We start from the raw sequence: 27276 nt of genomic DNA, 5'->3' as shown, positions 1-27276 counted from the left end.
TTAGTGCTAAATTCTTGATCTACTTATTGGAAGCTCGGTTATATAGACCCATGGTCCTCGCACTAGTTGAGATAATATTGCTTGTAAGACTCATGTAATTGGTTTTGATTAATCAATTATAATTCCCATGTCTATTTGTGAAATTTTCACTAAGTAAGGGCGAAATTGTAAAGAAAGAGTTTTAGGGGCATATTTATTAATTATGATACTTTGTATGGTTCAATTAATAAATATGATAAATGACAATATTGTTTAATAATTATTTATAGTTATTAAATAGTTAGAATTGGCATTTAAATGGTTGAATTAGAAAATTGGCGTTTTTGAGAAAATCAGATGTAGAAAAGATAAAACTGTAAAATTGCAAAAAGTGAGGCCCAAATCTACTATGCATGCCCCGCCACTTTTGTAGGCAATTTAAACTGATATTTTAATTATTTTAATGCCAAATAATTCAAACCTAATCCTAGTGGAATGCTATAAATAGATAGTGAAGGCTTATGGAAAATTACACTTCTGATTCAGAAAACCCTGAGCCTTCTCTCTCCCTATCTGGCCGACCACTCCCTCTCTCTTTCTTCCCTCCTGAATTTCGAAATTCTTAGTGTAAGAGTAGTGCCCACACACAGCAAGTGATACCTCAACCATAGTGAGGAAGATCGTAAAGAAAGACTTTCAGCAAGAAGGAGTTTCAGCATCAAAGATTCAGAGAAAGAGATCCAGGTTCAGATATTGATAATGCTCTGCTACAGAAAGGAATCAAGGGCTAGATATCTGATGTAACACCCTAACTAACATAGGCGTATTACGTGATTTTTAAACATGCTGTGCAGCTCGTTGCTAATCAACGAGGTTTATGGAAAACGTGATTAATTAAAATTTTTGCTTTTTAATTAAAGTTATAAAATAATATTACAAAAGACTCGGGATCCCGATTAAAAAATCATTTACAAAAAGATTTAACTGTTTATACAAAATAATTTTCGCCTAGCGACTAGTTACAAAATCAGCCTCGCTGTCCCGATGATCGTACGCTCCAGGCCTAACCGCCCCGACATGTACAACCTTCATAATCTCGCTCACGGTCCATCAGCTTTAGCCTTGCCTTTACCTACACATAAACGTAGAACTGTGAGTCGACAGACTCAGTAAGAAAAGCATAATAATACTCATACATAAATCCCGGTCATGATCAGACGCCCATACCCCTGATCACAACCCTAACTGCCGTGTCCAACACGATGCGAGTCCCGCCATCGCCGTGTCCAACACGGTGCGAGCCACTTCTTGCCGTGTCCAACACGGTGCGAGTTACGAACGTTCATAGGGACGGTACTATTGACACGTAACGGCTGATCGGTCGAGCGGGTCATACTCCGCTTGGTCATACTCCGGCCTGCGCAGACGTGTTACTATATCCACGATCGGTCGAGCCGGTCATACTCCATTCTTGGTCATACTCCGGCTGTCGTACCGACGGGATACGTCAATAGTACGGAACCACCAACCAAGTGTCGGCTGATCGGTCGAGCCGGTCATACTCATTCTTGGTCATACTCCGGCTGTCTACCGACGTGACGGGGTTGGATGGTTCGAAGCCAACATACATAACTAATGTAATCTAACGGGCTTCCTACATGCTCGCTAAACATGTAATCTACATATGCATCTTGTTATACTAATCTTACGGATTCGAATTCGGGTGTGCTGGTCAACTTGTTGGAACTTTAACTGCGCGGCAGATTACAGGCTCCTAAACCATAAAAATCACAACACTATAAGTGACACGCTAAATCACTTCCCCGGGACTTAAACTAGGAACTAAAAGTTTCCCTATCGATAAAAAGCATGGCAATACCCCCTAAAACATAAAATCGAGAAAATCTAGGGTTTCAGAATTTTCCCCAACCGGCAGACCGGTTGCCCAACCGGAATTCCGGTTTTGGAAAATTCAGAACCCCCATCCGGAATTCCGGATGCACAACTGGAATTCCGGTTCCTCGCAGGCAGCAAACTCAAAAATTCATAACTTGCACAATTCGACTCCAAATCAATTCAAACCTTCCAGACCTATTCCATATGACCCAAAGAACATTTCTAAGGCACCAAAACCACCCAGATTGCACCATAGCAAAAAGTGCCATTAAAGCTCAAGCTTTGAGTTCTAAACTCAAACTTGAGTAAAATCACCTAACATGCATTCAAACCAGCTTGAATCTACTTAAACAAGCATATTATAACCTCTGAAAACAACTAAAAACATCAATAACATCACAGCAACAGATTATACAATTTCTTTCAAAAATCATATATTCAGCTTAGAAAAATCATAACTTTAAACAAGATAGCAAGCATGCATTAAAACCTAGATAATCCATTCATTTTAAACCTAATTAAGCTTCTGAAAACAACATATAAACACAGCAACAATCAACCACCCAAAACTAACATGCAACCTATCATTTCACTTTAAAAACTTCAAGAAACATTATAGAAAGATGAAGAAAGCTTACTAGCAAATAGGGATCACTAAATCTGCTCAAAATGAGCTTGAATCACCAAGGAAAGCTTCACTTCCTTGCTGCTCTAGAAGGGCCGAAAGGAGAGAGAGGGGTTGAGAGAGTTTTTGAATTTTCTAAGTTGTAATTTTTTTTTGTAAAATGAAAAATGAATAAAAGACACCTATATCACTTCATTTCAGCCAATTATTAATAAAATAAACATTTATTTTCCATTTAATAAACTCACTAAAAGACAAAACATCATTGGGGCAAAAAGACTAATTTGCCCCTCCACACTAAAACCACATAAATAACTCTAAAGGGGTATTTTTGGGAAATTCTAAATTCCCGGCCATTCCCGACATTCCCAATGTCTAATAACCCGTCCCGGCTACTAACATACTAAGTTGTGATTTCTACTGAGCCAAACACCGAGTTCCAAAATACCGGGCACCGGAAATGCAAAATATGAAAACTACTGAATGACATAAAAATGCATTTCTGAATTCAATAAATAACAGTATAATAAATTATTTAAATAGCTATAAATAATTTTCATAATTAATCATAATTAACTGCTAATTTCCAAATTAAACTAAGCGGGCTTTACAACTATCCCCCCCTTAAAAGGATTTCGTCCCCGAAATCTAACCTGAATAACTCTGGATATTGAGCTCTCATATCTGACTCTAGCTCCCAGGTGGCTTCCTCCACCTTGCTGTTTCTCCAGAGAACTTTGACCAATGCTATGGTCTTATTCCGAAGGACTTTATCCAATCTATCCAGGATCCTGCCTTTGTTCTTCATAAGTCATGTACGTGCCGGTTCTAGGCTCTCATAACTGAGTATATGAGAGGGATCTGAAACGTATTTTCTCAACATCGAGACATGGAATACGTTGTGAACTGCTGATAAGGCTGGAGGCAATGCTAACCGATATGCCACTTGACCTATCTTCTCGAGAATCTCGAAAGGTCCTGTAAATCTAGTGCATAACTTGCCTCTTTTCCCGAAACGTTTAATCCCCTTCATCGGAGATACCCGTAAATACACATGTTCCCCTACTTGGAACTCAACATTTCTGCGTTTCGGATCTGCGTAACTCTTCTATCTACTCTGTGAGGCAAGCATTCTAGCTTTTATCTTCTCTATTGCCTCATTGGTCCTCTGCACTGACTCTGGACCTAAGTATTTCCTCTCCCCTGTCTCATCCCAGTGGATGGGAGATCTACATTTCCTACCGTATAACAGTTCATAGGGAGCCATCCCTATCGTACTCTGGTAACTGTTGTTGTAAGAAAATTTTATCAACGGTAGATACTTATTCCATGAGCCTTCAAAATCCATAACACAGGCTCGCAACATGTCCTCCAATATCTGAATTGTCCTTTCGGACTGACCATCTGTCTGAGGATGGAATGCTGTACTAAATTTCAGCTTTGTACCCATTGCTCGTTGCAAACTTTGCCAAAATTTGGAGGTGAACTTCGGATCTCTGTCCGAAACTATAGACTTCGGTACCCCGTGAAGTCTTACTATCTCTCTTACATACAACTCTGCCAACTGATCCACTGTAAATGTTGTTCTAACCGGCAGAAAATGAGCAGATTTCGTAAATCGATCCACCACTACCCAGATGGAATCAAATAAACCCGTGGTCCTAGGTAACCCGACCACAAAATCCATCGTGATATCTTCCCATTTCCATTCTGGTAGGGTTAGAGGCTGCAACAACCCTGATGGTCTCTGATGTTCAGCCTTAATCTGCTGACAAGTGAGGCATCTCGATACGAATTCTACCAAATTCTTCTTCATACCGCTCCACCAGAAGTACAGTTTAAGATCTTGGTACATCTTAGTGGTGCCGGGATGCAGAGAATACGGGGTAGAATGAGCCTCCTCAAAGATCTCATTCCTAAGTTCCACACTATTTGGAACACAAACCCTAGCTTTATACAAAAGCATCCCACTGTCTGACACTGAAAAGTCTTTGGCTTGACCAGCCAACACCTCCTCTCTGATCTTCACTAACTCTGGATCCGTCATCTGAACGACTTTTATTCTTTCCAACAGGTCAGATTGCAGCGTTAAGTTGTGAAGCTGACCTACCACAAACTCAATGCTGGATCTAACCATATCCTCTGCTAGCTGTGGTGAGATCTGAACCATACTAGCTACTTGCCCGGGACCCTTTCTGCTCAGGGCATCGGCCACTACATTGGCCTTTCCGGGGTGATAGAGGATCTCACAGTCGTAATCTTTCACTAATTCCAACCAACGCCTTTGTCTCATATTTAAATCTTTCTGAGTAAAGAAGTACTTGAGACTTTTATGGTCGGTATAGATTTCACACTTTTCCCCGTAAAGGTAATGCCGCCAAATCTTCAATGCGAAAACCACCGCGGCCAACTCTGGGTCATGAGTCGGGTATCGCTGTTCATAATCCTTTAACTAACGGGAGGCATAAGCGATAACCCGATCGGCTTGCATCAACACACACCCCAAACCCTGTTTGGATGCGTCACAATAAACTACGAACTTCTCCTTGTCTGAAGGCAAAGCTAGCACTGGAGCGGTAATCAACCTCTGCTTTAACTCCTGAAAACTAGCTTCGCACTTGTCTGACCAAATAAATCGCTGATTCTTCTTTGTAAGCTCGGTTAGGGGCATTGAAATTTTAGAGAACCCTTCGACGAACCTACGGTAGTACCTAGCTAAACCTAAGAAGCTTCTGATCTCTGTCACTGTCTTCGGTCTCGGCCAATCCCTGACGGATTCGATCTTCCCGGGATCCACCTTGATCCCATTTTTTTGCTCACAATGTGCCTTAGGAAGGACACCTGAGATAGCCAGAACTCACATTTCTTGAACTTGGCATAAAGCTTATGTTCTCGAAGCCGTTGCAGTACCATCTGAAGATGTAACTCATGCTCCTCTTCTGATTGAGAGTACACGAGGATGTCGTCGATAAACACAATCACACAGATATCGAGGAAATCCTTGAATACTCTATTCATCAAGTCCATGAATGCTGCAGGAGTATTGGTTAGTCCGAATGACATAACCAGAAATTCGTAATGTCCATACCTAGTGCGGAAAGCCGTCTTCGGAATGTCCTCCTCTCGGATTCTCAACTGATGATAACCCGAACGGAGATCAATCTTAGAAAAGACCGTCTTCCCCTGAAGCTGATCGAACAAATCATCGATCCTAGGTAATGGATATTTATTCTTCACCGTCAGCTTGTTCAATTCCCTGTAGTCGATGCACATCCTCATAGATCCATCCTTCTTCTTGACGAATAAAACCGGGGCTCCCCAGGGTGACACACGCTGGGCTGAAAAAAACCCTATGTCAAGCAACCCTTGGAGCTGAGTCTTTAATTCCTTAAGTTCAGCTGGAGCCATTCTATACGGGGCTTTGGAAACCGGTTCCACCCCTGGTGCCAAATCTATTATGAAGTCAATCTCCCGCTGAGGTGGTAACCCTGGAAGTTATTCGGGAAAAACATCCAAAAATTCCCGAACCACCTTGATGTCCTCTGGCCGAATGGTATCTGGCCGAGTGGTGTCCACCACCACGGTCAGAAACCCTAAGCATCCGCCGTGTAACAATTCTCTAGCTGACATAGCCGAGATCACCGGGATCCGAGATCCCTGAACTGAACCAACAAACACAAATGGTTCTTCACTTTCCGGTTGGAAGATCACCATCTTTCTTTTACAATCAATACTCACCGAATATTTAGATAGGAAATCCATTCCTAAAATAATGTCGAACTCTACTAAACTCATCTCTATCACGTCAGCATTTAACTCTCTACCATCTATCCTGATCGGCATAGACCTAATCCACCTATTGGAGATAACCAATTCTCCGCCAGGTAATAGGGTTCCAAACCCTGATTCATATCTATCATACGGTATATTCAATTTACTAAAGATTCTAGCAGCCACACAAAAACAACCTTGACCCAAGCACTCACCCGGAGGATGCCTCTTACTAATGAGACACTCCAGTAGGAATAACGGGTCTTAACACTACCCTGTCGACCACCTTGATTTTGGTTCCCTCGGAACCTCTTGTTCTGACCTGAGCCACCAGATGCAGTGGATGATTTCCTCCTCTAGTCCATGGCCGAACCACTACCTCCCCTGCTGGAACCTGACGCAGGAGGGGTAGGAGCCCCGCCACATACTTGAGTCCTAACTGATTCCACATACATCTAACTGCGCCCTCAGCTCACCATGCTTTCTCCGCCATCTTAGCATAGATGGTCTTATCGTTGGTAGTGATCATAAGGTCATACTTGATCTTCACATTAAGTCCATCCAGATATTTTTCTTTCTTACTGAAATCGGTTGGCACAAATCCTGAGGCTAACCTCGCCAACCGGTTGAACTGAATAGTATACTCGGTCACACTCATATTCTCACGCTGGTCAGGTGAGCGAACTCTTTCCTCTTGGCGCTTCTGACTGCCTCATTATAATACTTGACGTTGAAGAGTTCCTGGAACCTTTCCCAGGTCATGGTGGTGACGTTGACCTGGGCAGCCTGTGGCGCGTTGATGTCACCCCGACCACGAGCCCTGCCCCTAGGACCTCTACCTCGGCCCATAACACTTGGGGGAAGAACTGAGCTCCTTGACCTTGATCTGACCCGACTGAGATGCCCTGACTCCTAATATTTCGTCTGGCGTCCATCTAGTCTGAACCGCCTCGAAATCCCGAGTTGGAAATTCAGGTCACGATCATCAAGAGCTTACTAATGCCGCTTAATTTGGAAATTAAAAACGAAACATGCGCATATTCTACTATCAGGCTACTAACATGCTTCCTATCAGGCTTTTCTTTTTCATAACTGAATAAAATAAACTACTAAAGCAATAAAGGCTTACTGAACCGTGAAACGAGCTAACTGCTGATGATGATTGTACATGTCGTGACGATCTTCGGAAGACAACATGGCGGCTCTGATACCAAATTGTAACACCCTAACTAACATAGGCGTATTACGTGATTTTTAAACATGCTGTGCAGCTCGTTGCTAATCAACGAGGTTTATGGAAAACGTGATTAATTAAAATTTTTGCTTTTTAATTAAACTTATAAAATAATATTACAAAAGACTCGGGATCCCGATTACAAAATCATTTACAAAAAGATTTAACTGTTTATACAAAATAATTATCGCTTAGCGACTAGTTACAAAATCAGCCTCGCTGTCCCGATGATCGTACGCTCCAGGCCTAACCGCCCCGACATGTACAACCTTCATAAGCTCGCTCACGGTCCATCAGCTTTAGCCTTGCCTTTACCTACACATAAACGTAGAACTGTGAGTCGACAGACTCAGTAAGAAAAGCATAATAATACTCATACATAAATCCCGGTCATGATCAGACGCCCATACCCCTGATCACAACCCTAACTGCCGTGTCCAACACGATACTGAGTCCCGCTACTGCCGTGTCCAACACGGTGCGAGCCACTACCGCCGTGTCCAACACGGTGCGAGTTACGAACGTTCATAGGGACGGTACTATTGACACGTAACGGACGATCGGTCGAGCCGGTCATACTCCGCCGTCTTGGTCATACTCCGGCTGTACCGACGTGTTATTATATCCACGATCGGTCGAACCGGTCATACTCCGCCTGCTAGTCATACTCCGGCTGTACCGACGGGATACGTCAATAGTACGGAACCACCAACCAAGTGTCGGCTGATGGGTCGAACCGGTCATACTCCGCCGTCGGTCATACTCCGGCTGTACCGACGTGACGGGGTTGGATGGTTCGAAGCCAACATACATAACTAATGTAATCTAACGGGCTTCCTACATGCTCGCTAAACATGTAATCTACATATGCATACTCGTTATACTAATCTTACGGATTCGAATTCGGGTGTGCGGTCAACTCGATTTGGAACTTTAAGCGCAATGACGGATTACAGGCTCCTAAACCATAAAAATCACAACACTATAAGTGACACGCTAAATCACTTCCCGGGGACTTAAACTAGGAACTAAAAGTTTTCCTATCGATAAAAAGCATGGCAATACCCCCTAAAACATAAAATCGAGAAAATCTAGGGTTTCAGAATTTTCCCCAACCAGCAGATCGGTTGCCCAACCGGAATTCCGGTTCTGGAAAATTCAGAACCCCCATCCGGAATTTCAGATGCACAACCGGAATTCCGGTTCCTCGCAGGCAGCAAACTCAAAAATTCATAACTTGCACAATTCGACTCCAAAATCAATTCAAACCTTCCAAACCTATTCCATATGACCCAAAGAACATTTCTAAGGCACCAAAACCACCCAGATTGCACCATAGCAAAAAGTGCCATTAAAGCTCAAGCTTTGAGTTCTAAACTCAAACTTGAGTAAAATCACCTAACATGCATTCAAACCAGCTTGAATCTACTTAAAGAAGCATATTATAACCTCTGAAAACAACTAAAAACATCAATAACATCACAGCAACAAATTATACAATTTCTTTTAAAAATCATATACTTAGCTTAGAAAAATCATAACTTTAAACAAGATAGCAAGCATGCATTAAAACCTAGATAATCCATTCATTTTAAACCTAATTAAGCTTCTGAAAACAACATATAAACACAGCAACAATCAACCACCCAAAACTAACATGCAACCTATCATTTCACTTTAAAAACTTCAAGAAACATTATAGAAAGATGAAGAAAGCTTACTAGCAAATAGGGATCACTAAATCTGCTCAAAATGAGCTTGAATCACCAAGGAAAAATTCACTTCCTTGCTGCTCAAGAAGGGCCGAAAGGAGAGAGAGGGGTTGAGAGAGTTTTTGAATTTTCTAAGTTGTAATTTTTTTTGTAAAATGAAAAATGAATAAAAGACACCTATATCACTTCATTTCAGCCAATTATTAATAAAATAAATATTTATTTTCCATTTAATAAACTCACTAAAAGACAAAACATCATTGGGGCAAAAAGACCAATTTGCCCCTCCACACTAAAACCACATAAATAACTCTAAAGGGGTATTTTTGGGAAATTCTAAATTCTCGGCCATTCCCGACATTCCCAATGTCTAATAACCCGTCCCAGCTACTAACATACTAAGTTGTGATTTCTACTGAGCCAAACACCGAGTTCCAAAATACCGGGCACCGGAAATGCAAAATATGAAAACTACTGAATGACATAAAAATGCATTTCTGGATTCAATAAATAACAGTATAATAAATTATTTAAATAGCTATAAATAATTTTCATAATTAATCATAATTAAATGCTAATTTCCAAATTAAACTAAGCGGGCTTTACATCTGAACGGAAGGAGTCATATTATTCCGCTGCACCCAATGTAAGGTTTCCTAAACTTTATACGTGTTTATTTCATCGTTTTAGAAAGTTCATATTTAGGGTGTTAATCAACATACTTGTGAGTAGATCTAAGATCCTGGTAAAATAATTTCCAACATTTCTGTAGGTTATTTTAGTCATTTTATGTTTTCAAATTTTGTATCAGTTTTTTTTTACATAACCGTTTTTTTTTTTGGGTTTTGCATATAATCATTACGATTTGATAGTTGCTTCCCCCTCTACACTTACTTTTTTAGTTTTCATTTCATACTAAACCGTCTGATATACTTCCTTCCCCCTCTCTATTTCATTTCATTGTTTTTTCTTTTCTTTTTTCCCTTTCTTCCTCCATTCTTTGTTCTTGCCCTGTTTTTTTTTTCTGCTCTCAGTTTTTGGACGACAATGGTGGCATTGTGCTTCGAGTAAGAGTGGACATTTCTCGTGTGTTCTTCAAGGTATTTATGCTTTCTTTTCCTTTTTATATTCACTGATTTTAGGGTTTTATTTTTCATCTTCATTTTTTTTTGTTTTTTGAAGTTTTCATTGTTGTTATAAAATTTTCCCTAATTCATTTTTTTATGTCTTTTAAGTGATTAGCATATCAATGTCTTTAGTTTGTTGTTGTTTTTTTAAAAATGATTCATCCGAAGTGAGTTGTGTGTTGTTGTATTTGTTCATAATGGATTTTTTAAGTATTTTTTGTTTTGGGTTTGATTTTATGTTTTAGTATTTTGTTGTTTAGTTTTAATTTTTTTTAATTTTTTTTGAGCATCAGGTTGTAGTTGTTGTTGTATTTTTAACTTTTTTTTTTGTTTTCGGTATGATTTGTGTTGGTATTAGATATAAACTTTTAGTAAGTACTAGAAACTGGTTTTTAATTTGTGTTTTATTTGTTGATTTAGGTAGTTTCGATTTTTAGAATTTTTTTGTGTTCATTGTTTGTTTATTTTTGGGCATTTTCATAATCTGTTATTGTTATTTCAATTTTTCATTCAAGTTTCATTTGTAGACTTTATTATTAGTATTCCTCTTTAGCCCTATTTATGATTTTCATTTTTAGGTTGTTTTTCAAATTGGTTTTAATGTTTGTTATTTTATCATTTTATTTTTTGCCCAAATCATGTGTTATTTTCGGTTTTGTTGGTTTGATTTGTTTCGGTTTTTTGTGAAACTGGTTTTTATGTTTATAATCATGATTGATAAGTTCTTTGTGTCTAATATTTTTTTTGTACTTTGATTCTTTATCAAATGGAAAGTAAATCAGAATCCAAAGTTTCCTTTGTACTTCTATCAAGGTTAAGGGTCGACCAAGAAAATCTTCACGACAAGCTAAAGTATGTTTTATGTTTTTAGTAAAATTGGTTTTTAATCTTAAGTTTTATTTTGATTTCTTTTTATTGATTCTCATGAAACCTGGTTTTTTTTTTTTATTAGGATGTTTCTGTTGAAGAAGAAAACACTGTTAAAGTTCAAACGAGGAAATCTCCCCGTAAATTTAAAGTATGTTCTATGTTTTTATTGAATCTGGTTTTTGTTGTTTATTCATTTTTTCCTTTATGATTTTTTTTGGATGAAACTGATTTTTTCTTGTTTTGTTTAAGGGTGCTACTGTTGAAGAAGAAATTTCCATTAAAGCAGCAACAAAGAAATCTCCCCGGAAACTTAATGTATGTTTTAAATTTTTACTGAAACCGGTTTTGCATTTTTTTTATGTTTCATTATTGTTTCCTAATTGTATTTTGTTTAAATTTTCCAAGTCTTTGTTCCACCGAAATTGGTTTTTATCTTTTATATGTTAGTTCCTGTTTTTGAGTATGTTATGTGAAACCAATTTTTTGTGTTTTGTAATTTGTTATTCTTTTTCTTTGTGTTTGTTTATGATTTATTAATTTGTTTTATTTTGTTTTTGTTTATTTTTTCTGGATGATAAACAAGAAGTTAAAGTTGATGATCCAGATTTTGTTACTAAGAAACACCATAGTAAGAAGGCTTCTAATGTCCATCAAGCGGACGATGATGATGATTTTTAAACTGAGAAGGTTGTCTCGGAAGTTGTTGCAATCAAAAAAAGGAAGTCTGTTAGTGATGACGCTAGTGCGTCGAAGAAGAGTAAAACTAAGGCCGCTGTGAAGGATTCTAATTCGGTATATCTTATTGTTTTCTTATATTTTTTGGTTGATATGTGTATTGTATTGTTTAAATAAATTTTATCTTTTTAGTTGTATGAATTTTGATCTCTTTGTTTGTTTTAATAGTTTTTTTTTTTTTTTTTTTTTTAAAAAAAATTTCCTTTAATTGAATTGTGTTTTATATTTGTTAGGAAAAAGTGTGCGAATCTAGTGTTGCTGATGATGAGAAACTGGTTAATGTCATTGAAAAAGATAAAAAGAAACCAGTTTCTAAATCTCATGGCAAGAAGAAGAGTGAGACTCATGTTGATGCTGCTCCCTTGGTAATTTTTCTTATCAAAAGAAACTGGTTTCTTCCTTTATGATTTTTGTTGTTTTTAGGTTTTCTGTTTATAGTTTTATCGTTCGTAAGTTATTTTTGTTTTGTGTAATCATTTTGAGCTTCTGTATTTTTTATTAGCGTATTTTTAAATAACTGGTTTCTATATTTAATTTTGATTTTAGTTATTTAGGTAAGGGATATTTTCAAAAATATGGGAAAAATGAGCCATCTTATGATAAATATGGCAACAAAACTAAATGCCACAAAATATGGCATTAACTAAGCAAGCAAACTACAAATATGGTTATGGTTTTTTTTTTTTTAAAAAAAACCATAAAATAAGTTAAAAACAGAAACTAATTTTAAATGAATGAAATTTACTATTTTTAACCATATATAAACAAAATTCTCTCTGTACACTGATTCTCTCTCTCTCTCTCTCTCTCTCTCTCTCTCTCTCTCTCTCTCTCTCTCTCTCTCTCTCTCTCTCTCTCTCTCTCTCTCTCTCTCTCTCTCTACTGCGATTCGACTGGCCTGCGATTCACTTCTCCATCTTCTCCGATTCAATTTCTTTCTTCTCCCTGTGCAAATTACTCCTCTGATTCAAACAAAACTGATTTGAAAAACTCAGAAAATATAAAAATCAGCCATGGCCATACACACAGAAGCAACCTGCAACATCGGCACCTGACAAGCAATGAAGCTCTCACCTTAAAGCAGAAAACGAATTCTTAAGCTCAGAGCACCGATCAACCTGCACACAGAAAATTCAATCAACAAATCAAGCCAACTCCGATCGTCCCTGTCAACAACGATCAAAATAAAATACAGGTACAATTATATAAATTATGCTATGAATATTATAGGCATATATTGTTGGAAATTATTTTACCAGGATCTTAGATCTACTCACAAGTATGTTGTTTAAACACCCTAAATATGAACTTTCTAAAACGATAAATTAAACACATATAAAGTTAAGAAAACCTTACATTGATGCAGCGGAATTAATGTCTCCTTCCACTCAGATCTCTAACCATTGATTCCTTTCTGTAGCAGAGTATAATCAAGATCTGAGCCCGAATGTCCTTCTTCTTCAAGTTTGATCCTTCACAGTCTTCCAATCTATGATTGAGTTACTGCTTGCTGTGTGTGGGCACTTACTCTTTCACTAGGGTCACGAAAAAGATGAAGGGAAAAAAGAGAGAGGTATTTCGGCCAAGGATAGAAAGTGGGAAGGCTCAGTTTTCTGAAGAGAGAAATTTCTGTCAGATTACTAATGAAAGCATGTGTAATTTGACTGAGCCTTCACTTTCTATTTATAGGCAACTACTAGGTTTAGGTTAGGATTTATTTGGCATTAAAATAATGAAAATATTAATTTGAAAAATCAACATTAAGTGGCCGGCCTAGGTGTTGTAATGGGCCTTACTTAATTTTGCAATTTTATCAAATTTTATCTCTATTTTCTCAAAAATGCCAATTTTCCAATTCTAACCTTTTAAATGCCAAAACTAATTATTTAATAACTAAAATAAATTATTAAATAATATTGTAATTTAATTTAATTATTAATTAGACATAAAAAGTCCATTAATAAATAAATAAACCTAGAAAACTCTTTTCTTTACAATTTCACCCCTGCTTAGTGAAAATTCATAAAATTAGACATAGTCTAACTTTAGAATTATAATTGATCAATCACGAATCAATTTATGAGTCTTACAAGCAGAATGTTCTCAACTAGAATGGGGACCATGGATCTATATGCTTAGCTTCCAATAAGTGAACCAAATTTACCAAGTAAATTTCTACTTATTAATTCTTCGTTGAATCCACTCTTAGAACTTAGAATTGCACTCTCAGACTTATATAGAGCATATTGTATGTTCCACGATATCAATATACTATCTCATTTAACCATTGTTATAATCTTATTGTGATTTAAAGATCCTCTATATAGATGATTTACATCGAGATGGGATTTCTTTACCGTTCTCACCCCTCAATGTATTTTTCCCCTTAAAACACTTAGCTACCTGTAAATGGTGTTTAGTGATCTAATGATTAGTCAGTTAAACAAGAGCTCATCCATTTACTTCTATTTGCTAAGCTCGAAGGGAATCATCAGTTAACTTCTATACACCAGTAGAAGCTATAGATTCCATATTTATGTTCAGCACTCCCACTCAATCATACTATCATGTTCCCAAAATATACGTATCACCCTGACCCAAAAGTAGGCTTAACTAATAAATCAAAGAACATGAATAGTACTCCTGAGTTGAGCCCAAGCATATCAGGATTTAGATTCTTTTAATCTTAAGATCAACTACTGATATTGACTTGGAAAGATATGTATAACGGTAAGTTTGTAATATCTTAACTTAGTTGCAATATCGGTCCAGTCCAATGTATACTCCATACATTCGAAACTAGTATACTTTACTAATGTCCTGGAAAGAACATAACACTTACTCCAAGTGTAAGTACACATCATTGCTGATTATCACATTAGTGTAAATCCAATAACACTGATGAAACAGGGACCAAAACTTTTGATTCATATGATCACAATCACTTTCCACTGTGTTGACGATACTGTAACTGTGAATAAACATATGATCTAGATTTAACTGATTTTGTGTGTATGAATGTAATAAACATATTAAACATATTAAACCATTAGCATGTAAAATTTATGCAAACATCAATCACTTCAAATTTCTTATATTGATAACTAATCAGATTGTAAAGAGTTTTATTTAGGGCATAAAACCCAACAAACTCCCACTTGCACTAATATCAAACAAACTGTGCAAATAGGTCAATATGATGTCTTGATCTTCAGATCAAGTGTAGTATATTTGAATCCACCCAAACTTCTGGAAACTAGTTCATAAATACTCTTATGAAACATCCTTTACTATATGCTTTACTCATCAAGGGATACTGAAATCTTTACTGTTTTAAAAGTACATCTGAATTAACAGAAGACATATCTCTCATATTTTAAAATATGTAATTGAGATAATACAGTGTAGACTTTTCTTCAGTGATATAACTTTCTGGTATTTTCGAATAGACCAAGTTATAGTTCTTCTCTGGTAGAGCTTGAATTATTATACAATAATTCCTCCACCCCCAAAGTAAGCACCATCTCATATAAATCGAAATTAGATGGTAAGATACAAAGACAACTGATACACAGTTCCTTAATATCTGACATATAGATCACTTTCATAAATCCTTCTTGAATATCTTCTAATGTTCCCTATTTGATTACATCTCAGATAGCTCCCACTCAATAGCAGATGTCTGGTTAAATAATACTTTTAACCTCTGATTGTTTAGAGAGTTACCTAGTTGTGACTTTTGTGTTAGTCTGAAACTTTAAGTTAAGACTAAGTCATCAACATAGCAGACTAGTATTTGAAGTGAAAAATACATGCCAGAGATAAAGTAATCAAAATTAAGATACCATCAAATTTTATGAGGATTAAGAATTCTTGGTTCAAGTCATTCGAATGGACTGAACTAGAGTTCTTTATCTTATTCTCATAATTCTGATAAGCTATACTTATCCATGTGAATGGTTAGATTTGCTTTTCAGTAGTGTTCTTAAGTACCTATCACAATTATCAACCTAATGAAGATGGGTATAGAACTTTAAAATTCTCCCACTCAATTAAGGTAGTGTGAAACTTTAACAAAGAACTTTCAAAGGTATCAAACTTTTACTTACAACAGTAAAATCGAAATGGAACATACAATCAAGATCAAGAATTTATATTGACAATAGCTGACTCATTATATTACTTCCATGTTTAAACAAGATATGTGTTTCATAGGGAATTGTGGAATAGACTCCACCCCTAAGAATATACATATAGGGTACTATGGATAACCTCCACCCTTAAGTATATAGAGATTATGATCCACCCCTAAAGGTTGTAAAGATCATGATTCTCTTAGTGTGATAGAGTTTATGTGGAGTTGAATACTATCCAGAGTTCATTAGATATAAAAGATCGTTGAACTGCATAGTTTTCTTAACTTTTCTCCACCCCTATCAGATCATAAGATCCTTTTATTAAACAAATTCTTAATAATTGTATGAGAATGAACAATTATTGATAAACATAGAAATAATTTCTAGTGTTTATATAATATAACTCTATGAAGAGTTGTAAGTATTATAGAATTTGCATCAATAATAAAAACACTTACACATACAATCATACAAATATAATGTGGTAATAATTGATGAAGATAAATTAAATGAAGCTCAATCTCATTAATTGCAATAGGGAATTTCGAAAAAAAACTTTATTAATATTAAAAAAATGTATTGCAACAATATGAGAGAAACAGGGATAAATATCCCTAACTAAAATTTGAAATCCAAATTGTCTTTAAACTAAAACAATTAATTCAAAAATTGAAGAGCTTCATCTTCATCTGGACGATTTCACCCTTGGTCCAGCTTTCTGATCCAACTCATATGAGTTCAAGTAGCTTGGCCTATCAGAAGAAGAAAACAAATAAACAAAGTTAGTCCAGAATCATCAATCCAATTGGATAACAATTCACTAAACTCTTAAAGTTTATTGATGGAAATACCTTGTTTCTTTGCAAGAAGTTTAGGACACTGGGGTTTCCAATGACCTTTCTCATTGCAGTAGAAACACTTTCCTTTAAGTGTAGCATCACCAGAAGGAACAGCCTTTTTATTGGCTTTTGTTCGCTTCTTGGTGTTGTGCCACTTCCTCTTCGATTTGGGCTTTGAAGCAGAGGCAACATTTGCTTCAGGTTTCATCGTCCCATTACCATTACCAGGATTATGAGGTTTACTCCCTTTCTTCTTGGGTCCTCCAATCAAATTTTCATAAGTTTGAAGGTCATTGACTAATTCATGAAAGTCAATTTCCTTCTTATTCATGACATAATTTGATGTGTATGGTAGAAATGCTGGAGTCAGGCTATTCAAGATAAGACTAACTTGAGTAGCACTGTCCATTTCAGCACCATGATCCTGGGCTTCTTGGAAATAACTAGACATGAGGAGAACATGGTCACGCACGTTTTGATGAGGTTCCATCCGTGCGTTAATGTACTTCTTAGTCGCGTCAAAGCGTGACTGAAGTGATGCCTTACCGAATAGCTCATTTAACTTCGTCATAACTTGGCTGACCTTCTCGGTTTTAGAAAACCGAGTTTTGAGGGTGTCAACCATGCTAGAAAGCATAAAGTATAGAGCTTTGTCATTTGCTTTCTGCCAACGCTCATACTTTTCTTTCACAGCTTTGGATGCATTATCCCCAGGCACTTCAGGTGACGGCTCAGTTAAAACAAACAAGGCACTTTCTCCTATGAGAGCAATATTAATGTTCTCATTCCACTTATTAAAGTTAGATCCATTCAGCTTGTTTTCAGTCAACAGTGATAACATGGGATTCATTTTGACAAAACAGGATACTACAAAATAATAGAAATCAACAAATAGAAATTAAATAATGGTTTAACACACAAAAACAATTCAGAAATTATAAGCACATAGCAAGTAGGAATGATATGAGAAAATACTTAAAAATTCAATCCTAAATAATTTCCAAGGTTTTCAACAAACTGATATCAGTGTCCCGTTTAGGCGAGAGTCAAAGCTACCATCCATTGAATAGAGTTGTCAGCTCATCTAAAATGTTAAACATTCTAGCAACCTTTTATTCGATCAAGATCAGAATCCAGCATTGTCCCGTTTAGGCGAGAGTCAAGGCTATTCTATCTCATGAGCTTCTACCATTGTTTCGCAATTTGCAAGTCAAATATGGTCGCCACCATTAGGGTGATCTATACCATATAAAACACTTACAAACCACTTATCATGCGAGAATAAACGGTGCGAAATTGCTAATGAACGTTCCTCCATTAGGGAGGATTACTCACTAAAACAAACGCGGTGTAAAACCCACAATGGAGATCGAATATCTAATAATAATAAAGCTCATTATTTAAAATGTATTTTCTTTATTATTCTAATAAATAAATCTCATTAAATTCTATTTAAGAATTAAAATTCAAAAATAAGAATTTAATATAATATTTATAAAATTATACTTAGATGGTGATTCAAATAAAATTAATTATTTCCATCTTAGTAATAATCTTAAATATAAATATTAAGGAAATTAATTTAAGTTGAATTAAATAAATAATTAGCAACTTAAAAATTTCCTTTGAGAATATATTTATTGGGTTCGAAAATTTAAAGTATATAAAAATACAATTTTCGAAAATAATAAAAATAGAAAAGAAATACTTCAAGCAAAAATATCACCTATCTAGATATTCTTTTGACTAGTTAATTCAATTTCTAATAATATATATATATTTTAAATTCATTTATTTAAATTAATCAATTAAATGAAAAAATCATTGACTTGAGTTGGTCCAAGAATTAATTAAAATAAATAATTAATTTACAACTCAATCTATTTTTCAAAAAAAAATTCGAAAATATTGCATAATTAAAATGCAAATTTCGAAATTGATTAATAAAATAAAGAAAAATATATATATTGAAAATTATTTAAATTTAAGTTGAAAAATTAAATTTCAACCTAAAAATAATTTTCTATTTAATTAAGTGTCATGAAAAATCAATAAATATTTAAGTATCATGATGAAAATCAACTTAGATATTAAGATTTTTTAACTTAATTAAATGTATTAAATTCAAGAAATAATAATGAAGTGTAGAGAAGGCTTAATTATTAATTTCTATTTAATACTAGGAAAAATATACTTAATAAAATTGTACCAAAATTAATTATTTAAATAATTAATTTCACAAAGTATGATTTTCCTATTTAAATATTAGAAATAATAAGTAGTCTAGAAATTACTATCTAGAAAATATCTTATTTGACTAAGTATCTTTTCAAAATTTGAAAAATATCTAATTTAAGTTATATAAAAAAAAAAATCTAAAACTTAAATAATTTCAAATCTAGATTTAATTAAATATCACAAATTAAGTTGTAACCACTTAATTTGAAGATATCTTTTTAAAGTTAATATTTGAAAAGATATTAACCAAAAAATATCTAAAATATTCCATTTTAAGTTAATATTTGAAAAGATATTAACTTAAAAAATATCTTAAGAATTTTTAATAACTAATGCCTAGGATTCCTCAACTTGATTTAAAATTTAAATCAAATATTCAAATTTAAGTTAGATAAGAAAAATCAGTTGATACAACTAATTTATAACTTAAATAGGAATATTTAATTAAATAAGCTCCAGAAAGAATCTTAGTTAGTTAAAATTCTATATTTAATTAAATACAAGAAAAATACAAATAGTTTGTCTAGAAATAATATCTAAACTAAAAGTGTTTTTCTTAAAATTAACTTTAAAATATTAAAATGAAAATAAATTTCATATATTTTAAAAGTTAATTATGTTGCTAATTCAATTTTATTAGGTCAAACTAATATAATTAACCTAGTACAGTTGTTCAAATCAGGCAAATGGGCCTTCACAATTGGGGTAGTTCATGTGAGGGGGTGCTGGGTTCAGTATGTCGTACCCACTTCTATGGCTCCCAACTCTCACACAAGGCCCAAAAGAGAGGAATTTAACCTTAAAATGAATAACTGTTATTAATTGAATAGGTCCAATAACTAAATGGACCTAAATAAAATCTATCATGGTGTGACATTTTATTTAGCAACAACCTATATGTATCTATATTAAAACAATAAACACATAGGCTCACACAGGCACACTTTGGATGGATCCTATCATGTTGCTAGGTCATACACAGATGAAAGAAGATTGTAAAATTTACATGTTACAAATTATTAACTTGACCAAGGGAGCCATCAGATCATTAGATCTGGCAAAAAGTAACCATGGCTATTTGCAATCAAGTAATAATAGGTTTTAAAAACTTACATACAAGCTAAAACCACATACTCCTGCAACAAGGATAGTTGGAAGTAGGATTTATTTAATTTTAAATAAATAATTTCGAAAAATAAATAATTAAATAAATAATATTTTAATTTTCGAAAAAAAAATAAAATTTTTAAAAAAATATTTAATTTCGGAAATATTTAAAAATAAATATTTAAAATTAAACATACTTTTTGAAAAATTAGGTTTCAACCAACCTAAATATCATTTCAAAATTTGCTAACTACTTTTAAAAATTAAATGTTATTTTAAAAATAAAAATTAAATAAAAATTAGAAAAGATAAATGAAATATCTTTTCAGATTTTAAATTTAATTTAAATAAATAAAATAACAAAATTTAAAAGTTAGCAAAATATCTTACATCTATTTAAAATTACATGATTATAAATATCTTATTTTAAATTTAAATGAGGTCAAAATATCTAAAAAGATTTAATTTTAAAAAAAATCTTAAAAGATAAGATATTATTATAAAAATATCTTAAAAGATAAGATATTTTTAAAATATCTTAAAAGATATTATAAATATCTTATAAAATCTGACCTTAAATTTAAAAAAAATATAATCAAATTTAAAAATAAGATAGATTTTTTTTTTAAGCAAGAAGATAGATACTAATTCTATTCAAATTCAAATTACACTAAGATCTTGAATTAAATTAAAAAAAATTAAATTAATTCAAAATGATAATTAGAATTGAATTAGGAATAGTAATAGTATATATACAAAACCATACAAAAAATCGAAAGTTAATTACATGAAAAAGCATGAAAAATCGAAGAAAAACGAAAAAATTCGAAACTGTACGGACAGATTTGCGATCGCAGGAAAATATCAGCACAGCCCCGTTTTTTTTCAAATCTTCAAAAAAATCATAACTAATTCAAATAAAATCCAAATTAAGTTCTGTAAAAGGCTAACTTGCTTAATTTTTTCCATACTATCCAATAAAAATAATTCCAGAGATGAAATCGCAATTATTTTTCACGAAAATTTCACAAACATCAATCAATCATCAAATAACACTCAATACGACATGATACCATCCAAAGAACATACAAACAATCGTTTTAAAGTCCAAATTTCATGTAAGTAAATCAATTACCATGGCTCTGAGGCCAGTTGTTGGAAATTATTTTACCAGGATCTTAGATCTACTCACAAGTATGTTGTTTAAACACCCTAAATATGAACTTTCTAAAACGATAAATTAAACACATATAAAGTTAAGAAAACCTTACATTGATGCAGCGGAATTAATGTCTCCTTCCACTCAGATTTCTAACCCTTGATTTCTTTCTGTAGCAGAGTATAATCAAGATCTGAGCCCGAATGTCCTTCTTCTTCAAGTTTGATCCTTCACAGTCTTCCAATCTATGATTGAGTTACCGCTTGCTGTGTGTGGACACTTACTCTTTCACTAGGGTCACGAAAAAGATGAAGGGAAAAAAGAGAGAGGTATTTCGGCCAAGGATAGAAAGTGGAAAGGCTCAGTTTTCTGAAGAGAGAAATTTCTGTCAGATTACTAATGAAAGCATGTGTAATTTGACTGAGCCATCACTTTCTATTTATAGGCAACTACTAGGTTTAGGTTAGGATTTATTTGGCATTAAAATAATGAAAATATTAATTTGAAAAATCAACATTAAGTGGCCGGCCTAGGTGTTGTAATGGGCCTTACTTAATTTTGCAATTTTATCAAATTTTATCTCTATTTTCTCAAAAATGCCAATTTTCCAATTCTAACCTTTTAAATGCCAAAACTAATTATTTAATAACTAAAATAAATTATTAAATAATATTGTCATTTAATTTAATTATTAATTAGACATAAAAAGTCCATTAATAAATAAATAAACCTAGAAAACTCTTTTCTTTACAATTTCACCCCTGCTTAGTGAAAATTCATAAAATTAGACATAGTCTAACTTTAGAATTATAATTGATCAATCACGAATCAATTTATGAGTCTTACAAGCAGAATGTTCTCAACTAGAATGGGGACCATGGATCTATATGCTGAGCTTCCAATAAGTGAACCAAATTTACCAAGTAAATTTCTACTTATTAATTCTTCATTGAATCCACTCTTAGAACTTAGAATTGCACTCTCAGACTTATATAGAGCATATTGTATGTTCCACGATATCAATATACTATCTCATTTAACCATTGTTATAATCTTATTGTGATTTAAAGATCCTCTATATAGATGATTTACATCGAGATGGGATTTCTTTACCGTTCTCACCCCTCAATGTATTTGGCCCCTTAAAACACTTAGCTACCTGTAAATGGTGTTTAGTGATTTAATGATTAGTCAGTTAAACAAGAGCTCATCCATTTACTTCTATTTTCTAAGCTCGAAGGGAATCATCAGTTAACTTCTATACACCAGTAGAAGCTATAGATTCCATATTTATGTTCAGCACTCCCACTCAATCATACTATCATGTTCCCAAAATATACGTATCACCCTGACCCAAAAGTAGGCTTAACTAATAAATCAAAGAACATGAATAGTACTCCTGAGTTGAGCCCAAGCATATCAGGATTTAGATTCTTTTAATCTTAAGATCAACTACTGATATTGACTTGGAAAGATATGTATAACGGTAAGTTTGTAATATCTTAACTTAGTTGCAATATCGGTCCAGTCCAATGTATACTCCATACATTCGAAACTAGTATACTTTACTAATGTCGTGGAAAGAACATAACACTTACTCCAAGTGTAAGTACACATCATCGCTGATTATCACATTAGTGTAAATCCAATAACACTGATGAAACAGGGACCAAAACTTTTGATTCATATGATCACAATCACATTCCACTGTGTTGACGATATCAGAATCTTGTGAATAAACATATGATCTGGATTTAACTGATTTTGTGTGTATGAATGTAATAAACATATTAAACATATTAAACCATTAGCATGTAAAATTCATGCAAACATCAATCACTTCAAATTTCTTATATTGATAACTAATCAGATTGTAAAGAGTTTTATTTAGGGCATAAAACCCAACATATATATACTGCAAAGGAAAAATACACCGAATATGTGCATTTCCAATTTAAACTTAAAAGAAAAAAAAACTAGATTGAAGTAAATTTCATACCAAAACTATATGATCTTGTATTGCTTCATAATGAAATGTCCATACTTAATCTAGATTTACACTATGAAGTTTCACAAACAAAAAAAAAAAAAAAAGCGAAAATTAAACATTATGAAAAATTTAGTTTTAGACGTCCACGATCAAAAATGAAAAGATTACTGAAAATTATGAATATGAAACCGGTTTCTAAATATATTATATATTTTAACTAACAGTTTTTAAAATGATATTATCTGTTAAACATAAACAAATATAAAGTAATGTTGGAAAGCAGTTTCTCAAATATATAGTGAAACAAACACATAATTTTAAAACAAATAAATAAAAAAAAAAAACCGGTTTCTAAATACATTATAGATTTTAACTAACAGTTTTTAAAATGATATTACCTGTTAAAAATAAACAAATATACAGTAATGTTGGAAACCAGTTTCTCAAATATATAGTGAAAAAAACATATAATTTTAAAACAAATAAAAACAAAAAAGAAAAGAAAAGAAAGAAACCGGTTTCTTAATACATTGTAATTTTTAACTAACAGTTTTCAAATACTGTACAGGAATGGAGTCAATAATGTGTGTGGTCAAATATGGAGAGCAATGGAAAGAGGATAAAAAGTATGAAGACTACATAATGACTGGACTACTAATACCAACAAACTGTGATCTAAAAAGTTTGTTGGAATTAGTAAAGACTGAAATCAAATGCAACACAACAATAGAAATGCATTACCAGTTATGCCCAGACTCACCACCAATGAAAATAATTAGTGACAACTCACTGATGTTCTACTTACAACTGAGAAAGACACAAAATAAAGTTAGTGAGTCTCCACTCTGCATCACAACAGTAGACGAGACAAGACTCCAGATCATTGCTCAACAAAATCCAGAAAGTGAATCTGTAAGACAAGATACAGATGTTCAGAAACTGGTTTTACAAATAACCAACCAGCCAACATACGACTGTATGGAATACGATGATGAGACCTCAGAAATAAGCGAGGTACTTGCATTACCAAACATATTTCAAGTAGCTGATAGTGTTGCTGCTGATTGTATCATTGAGAAAACACAAGAACACAAAAGGAAAAGACAAGAAGAAGAAAGAGAAATAATCACAGATCATAAGGTTTTCAACATTGAAAAAGGACAAATCTACAAGGATAGAAAAATATTGAAGACTGCAGTGGGTTTTTTTTGCTATGATCAACAATTTCCAGTTTAAAACCAAAAGATCTGAACCAAGAGAGTATGTGGTGACTTGTGTGGATGACAACTGTACCTGGTTTCTGAGAGCTTCAAAGTTCAAGAGTACCTCAACATTCAAAGTAAGAAAATATGTCCAAGATCACAACTGCTCACTGGATATTGTAATGGGCGACCACAAACAGGCAAACTACAACATGATTGCAGAAATGATAAAAAAGAAATTTCTGTCAATCAAAAGAAATCACAGACCAAATGACATTATGATAGACATGATTGATGATTTTGGAGTGTCAATGAGCTACCAAAAAGCATGGAGAGCAAGAGAGAAAGCTTTGGAGTTGGCAAGAGGAAGGCAAGATGAATCTTATCAACAACTACCAAAATACCTGCACATGCTAAAAGTAGTAAATCCTGGAACAATTGCACAATTGGAAACCGATAAGAAGGATCGTTTCAAATATTTGTATCTAGCTTTTGCAAAGTCCATAGAAGGTTGGAAACATTGCAGGCCAGTCATTGTAACCGACGGAACATTTTTAAAAACATCATTTGGAGGAACCCTATTCACAGCCTCTACAATGGATGCAAACAACAACATATTCATTCTAGCATTTGGGATAGGAGACTCAGAAAATGACTGCTCTTGGGAATGGTTCTTCACAAAACTAAGGGAAACATTCAGAGATAGAGAAGGTACGCTATCGAAAAAATTGGTTCCCTTTAATGTAAATTCCATCTAAAAATTTAACTTCATAGCTACTGATCTCAGACAAAAAGATAACAAAATCTAGAAATTGGTTTCCACAAAAAAAAAAAAATTGATTAGGCTTCCAACACATACCTACTGATCTTGTAAAAACTGGTTTCTGTGAATAGGTTTGACAATAATATCAGACAGGCATAAGAGTATAGAGAAGGCGGTGATCAATGTCTACCCAAACCACTTCCACGGAGCATGCATCTTCCACCTGCTAAACAACATCAAAACAAACTTTGGAGTGCATGGAGACGATCTGACCATAAACTTTGTAAAGGCAGCAAAGACGTACAAGCTCACCTCATTCGAGAGATAGATAGAATCGACAAACGAATAAGACCATACCTTGAGAAAATTGGACATGAGGTTTGGACCAGGAGCCACTGCCCTACAAGAAGGTACACAATGATGACTTCAAACATAGCAGAATCAATAAATTCGGCAATCCTAGCTGCAAGATCATTACCTATAACAACAATGATTGAGTGCTTCAGAAGCCTTGTACAAAAATGGGTGTGGAAAAATGGCAATGAAGCACATGGAATATTCACTGAAGTAGCATCAGATGCTGAAAAACTACTGAGAGACAACCTGCTTAAAGCAATGAAATACCAGGTACAATAACTAAATCATAGAAAACAACAGTTATTAAAAAACCTGTTTCTTGATCATCATGAAAAACCAGTTTCTAACACATATCTTATATTTCATAAAAAAAAAAACAGGTCATCGCAATCACAACAATCCAATACCAAGTAAAGGTGCAAGAAAAAGGTGATTTCACAATCAACATACTGGAAAGAACATGCAGCTGCAGAAGGTTCCAACTAGATGAGATACCATGCTCACATGCAATAGCTGTATTTGCAAAAAGAGGATTAAGAGCTTATGACTATGTTCCCGATTACTACAAAACAACAACAATGAAGGTAACCTATGAAAGAACTGTACATCCTCTACCAAATGAAAGAGAATGGACTATACCTGAGAGCATGGAAAGAATAGTGTGGCCACCAAAATCAAGAAAAACAGCTGGGAGACCTAGAAAGAAAAGAATAAGATCAAAAGGAGAACCAAAAGCTGTCTTGAAATGCACAAGGTGCGGAAAAATTGGCCACAACCGAAGAACGTGCAATAACCCACAACTTTACAAACTTCCAAAACAGAATAACAAAAGCAACGAGTCAAAGAAGAATGATTGATCAGCTACAAGATAAATAGATATTCATTGACAGTTTTATAAAAACTGGTTTCTCATCATTGAATAAAGTTGAACAGAATATAATTTTAGTGATTGACAGTTTTGTAAAAACTGGTTTCTCAACATTGAATAAAGTTGAACAGAATATAATTTTTTCAAAAGGATACACACAACATTTTTACACGTTTGAAATTTTATCTGTTTATATAATCATTGTTTTAAAGATTTTTTCTTAATATCTTAGATTATTTCAAAAATGTACTTTCAAAATTATAAATTATATAAAAACAAGAAACCAGTTATTGACAAAAGTATACTAAAAAAAAACAATTGCCACTTACCAAATAAATAAAAACACATACTGCCATTGGTATCACCTACAAAAAAAAAAAAAACAAAACAAAAACAAAAATCAGTTAACAGTACATTCAAATAAAAAAAACGAAATTAATAGTAAAAAAGAAACCAGTTACAAAAATAAAAAAAAAAAAGAACGAAAAATTTAGCCAACAACTAAAAATTTATAATACAAAGTGTTGCTGATTCATTCAAACATCCAGTCTTTACAAAAAAAAAAAAAATACAACCACTTTAACTAAGTAACAAGTCTTTAAAAAAAACAACAGTAAAAAACTATAGAACATTGCTTAAAATACCAAATACAAAAAAAAAAAAAATCA

General features: G+C 33.8%; 1 protein-coding gene across 4 annotated transcripts; it reads right to left on the bottom strand.

The window, feature by feature from the left end:
• Positions 1-12402: 12402 nt before the first annotated feature.
• LOC133029083 (uncharacterized) lies at positions 12403-26993 on the bottom strand. 4 transcript variants are annotated; one of them, XM_061111677.1, is made up of 6 exons: positions 26938-26990; positions 26380-26436; positions 26191-26253; positions 25741-25861; positions 25480-25606; positions 12405-13067 (listed from the first exon to the last, which is right to left on the bottom strand). In XM_061111677.1, the coding sequence occupies exons 1-5, from the start codon at positions 26954-26956 to the stop codon at positions 25570-25572; spliced, it is 297 nt and encodes a 98-aa protein (XP_060967660.1). In that variant the 5' UTR covers positions 26957-26990; the 3' UTR covers positions 12405-13067; positions 25480-25569. The 4 variants fall into 4 exon arrangements, with proteins under 4 accessions (XP_060967658.1, XP_060967660.1, XP_060967661.1 ...); XM_061111678.1 differs by lacking the exon at positions 12405-13067 and adding an exon at positions 24745-24825; XM_061111675.1 differs by having other exon boundaries at positions 12403-13067; positions 25480-25861; positions 26938-26993.
• Between the last annotated feature and the right edge of the window lie 283 nt (positions 26994-27276).

This window comes from Cannabis sativa, chromosome 3 (assembly GCF_029168945.1).
Source record: "Cannabis sativa cultivar Pink pepper isolate KNU-18-1 chromosome 3, ASM2916894v1, whole genome shotgun sequence".
Lineage (NCBI taxonomy): Eukaryota > Viridiplantae > Streptophyta > Magnoliopsida > Rosales > Cannabaceae > Cannabis > Cannabis sativa.
This window is presented reverse-complemented; position numbering and strand designations above follow the sequence as displayed.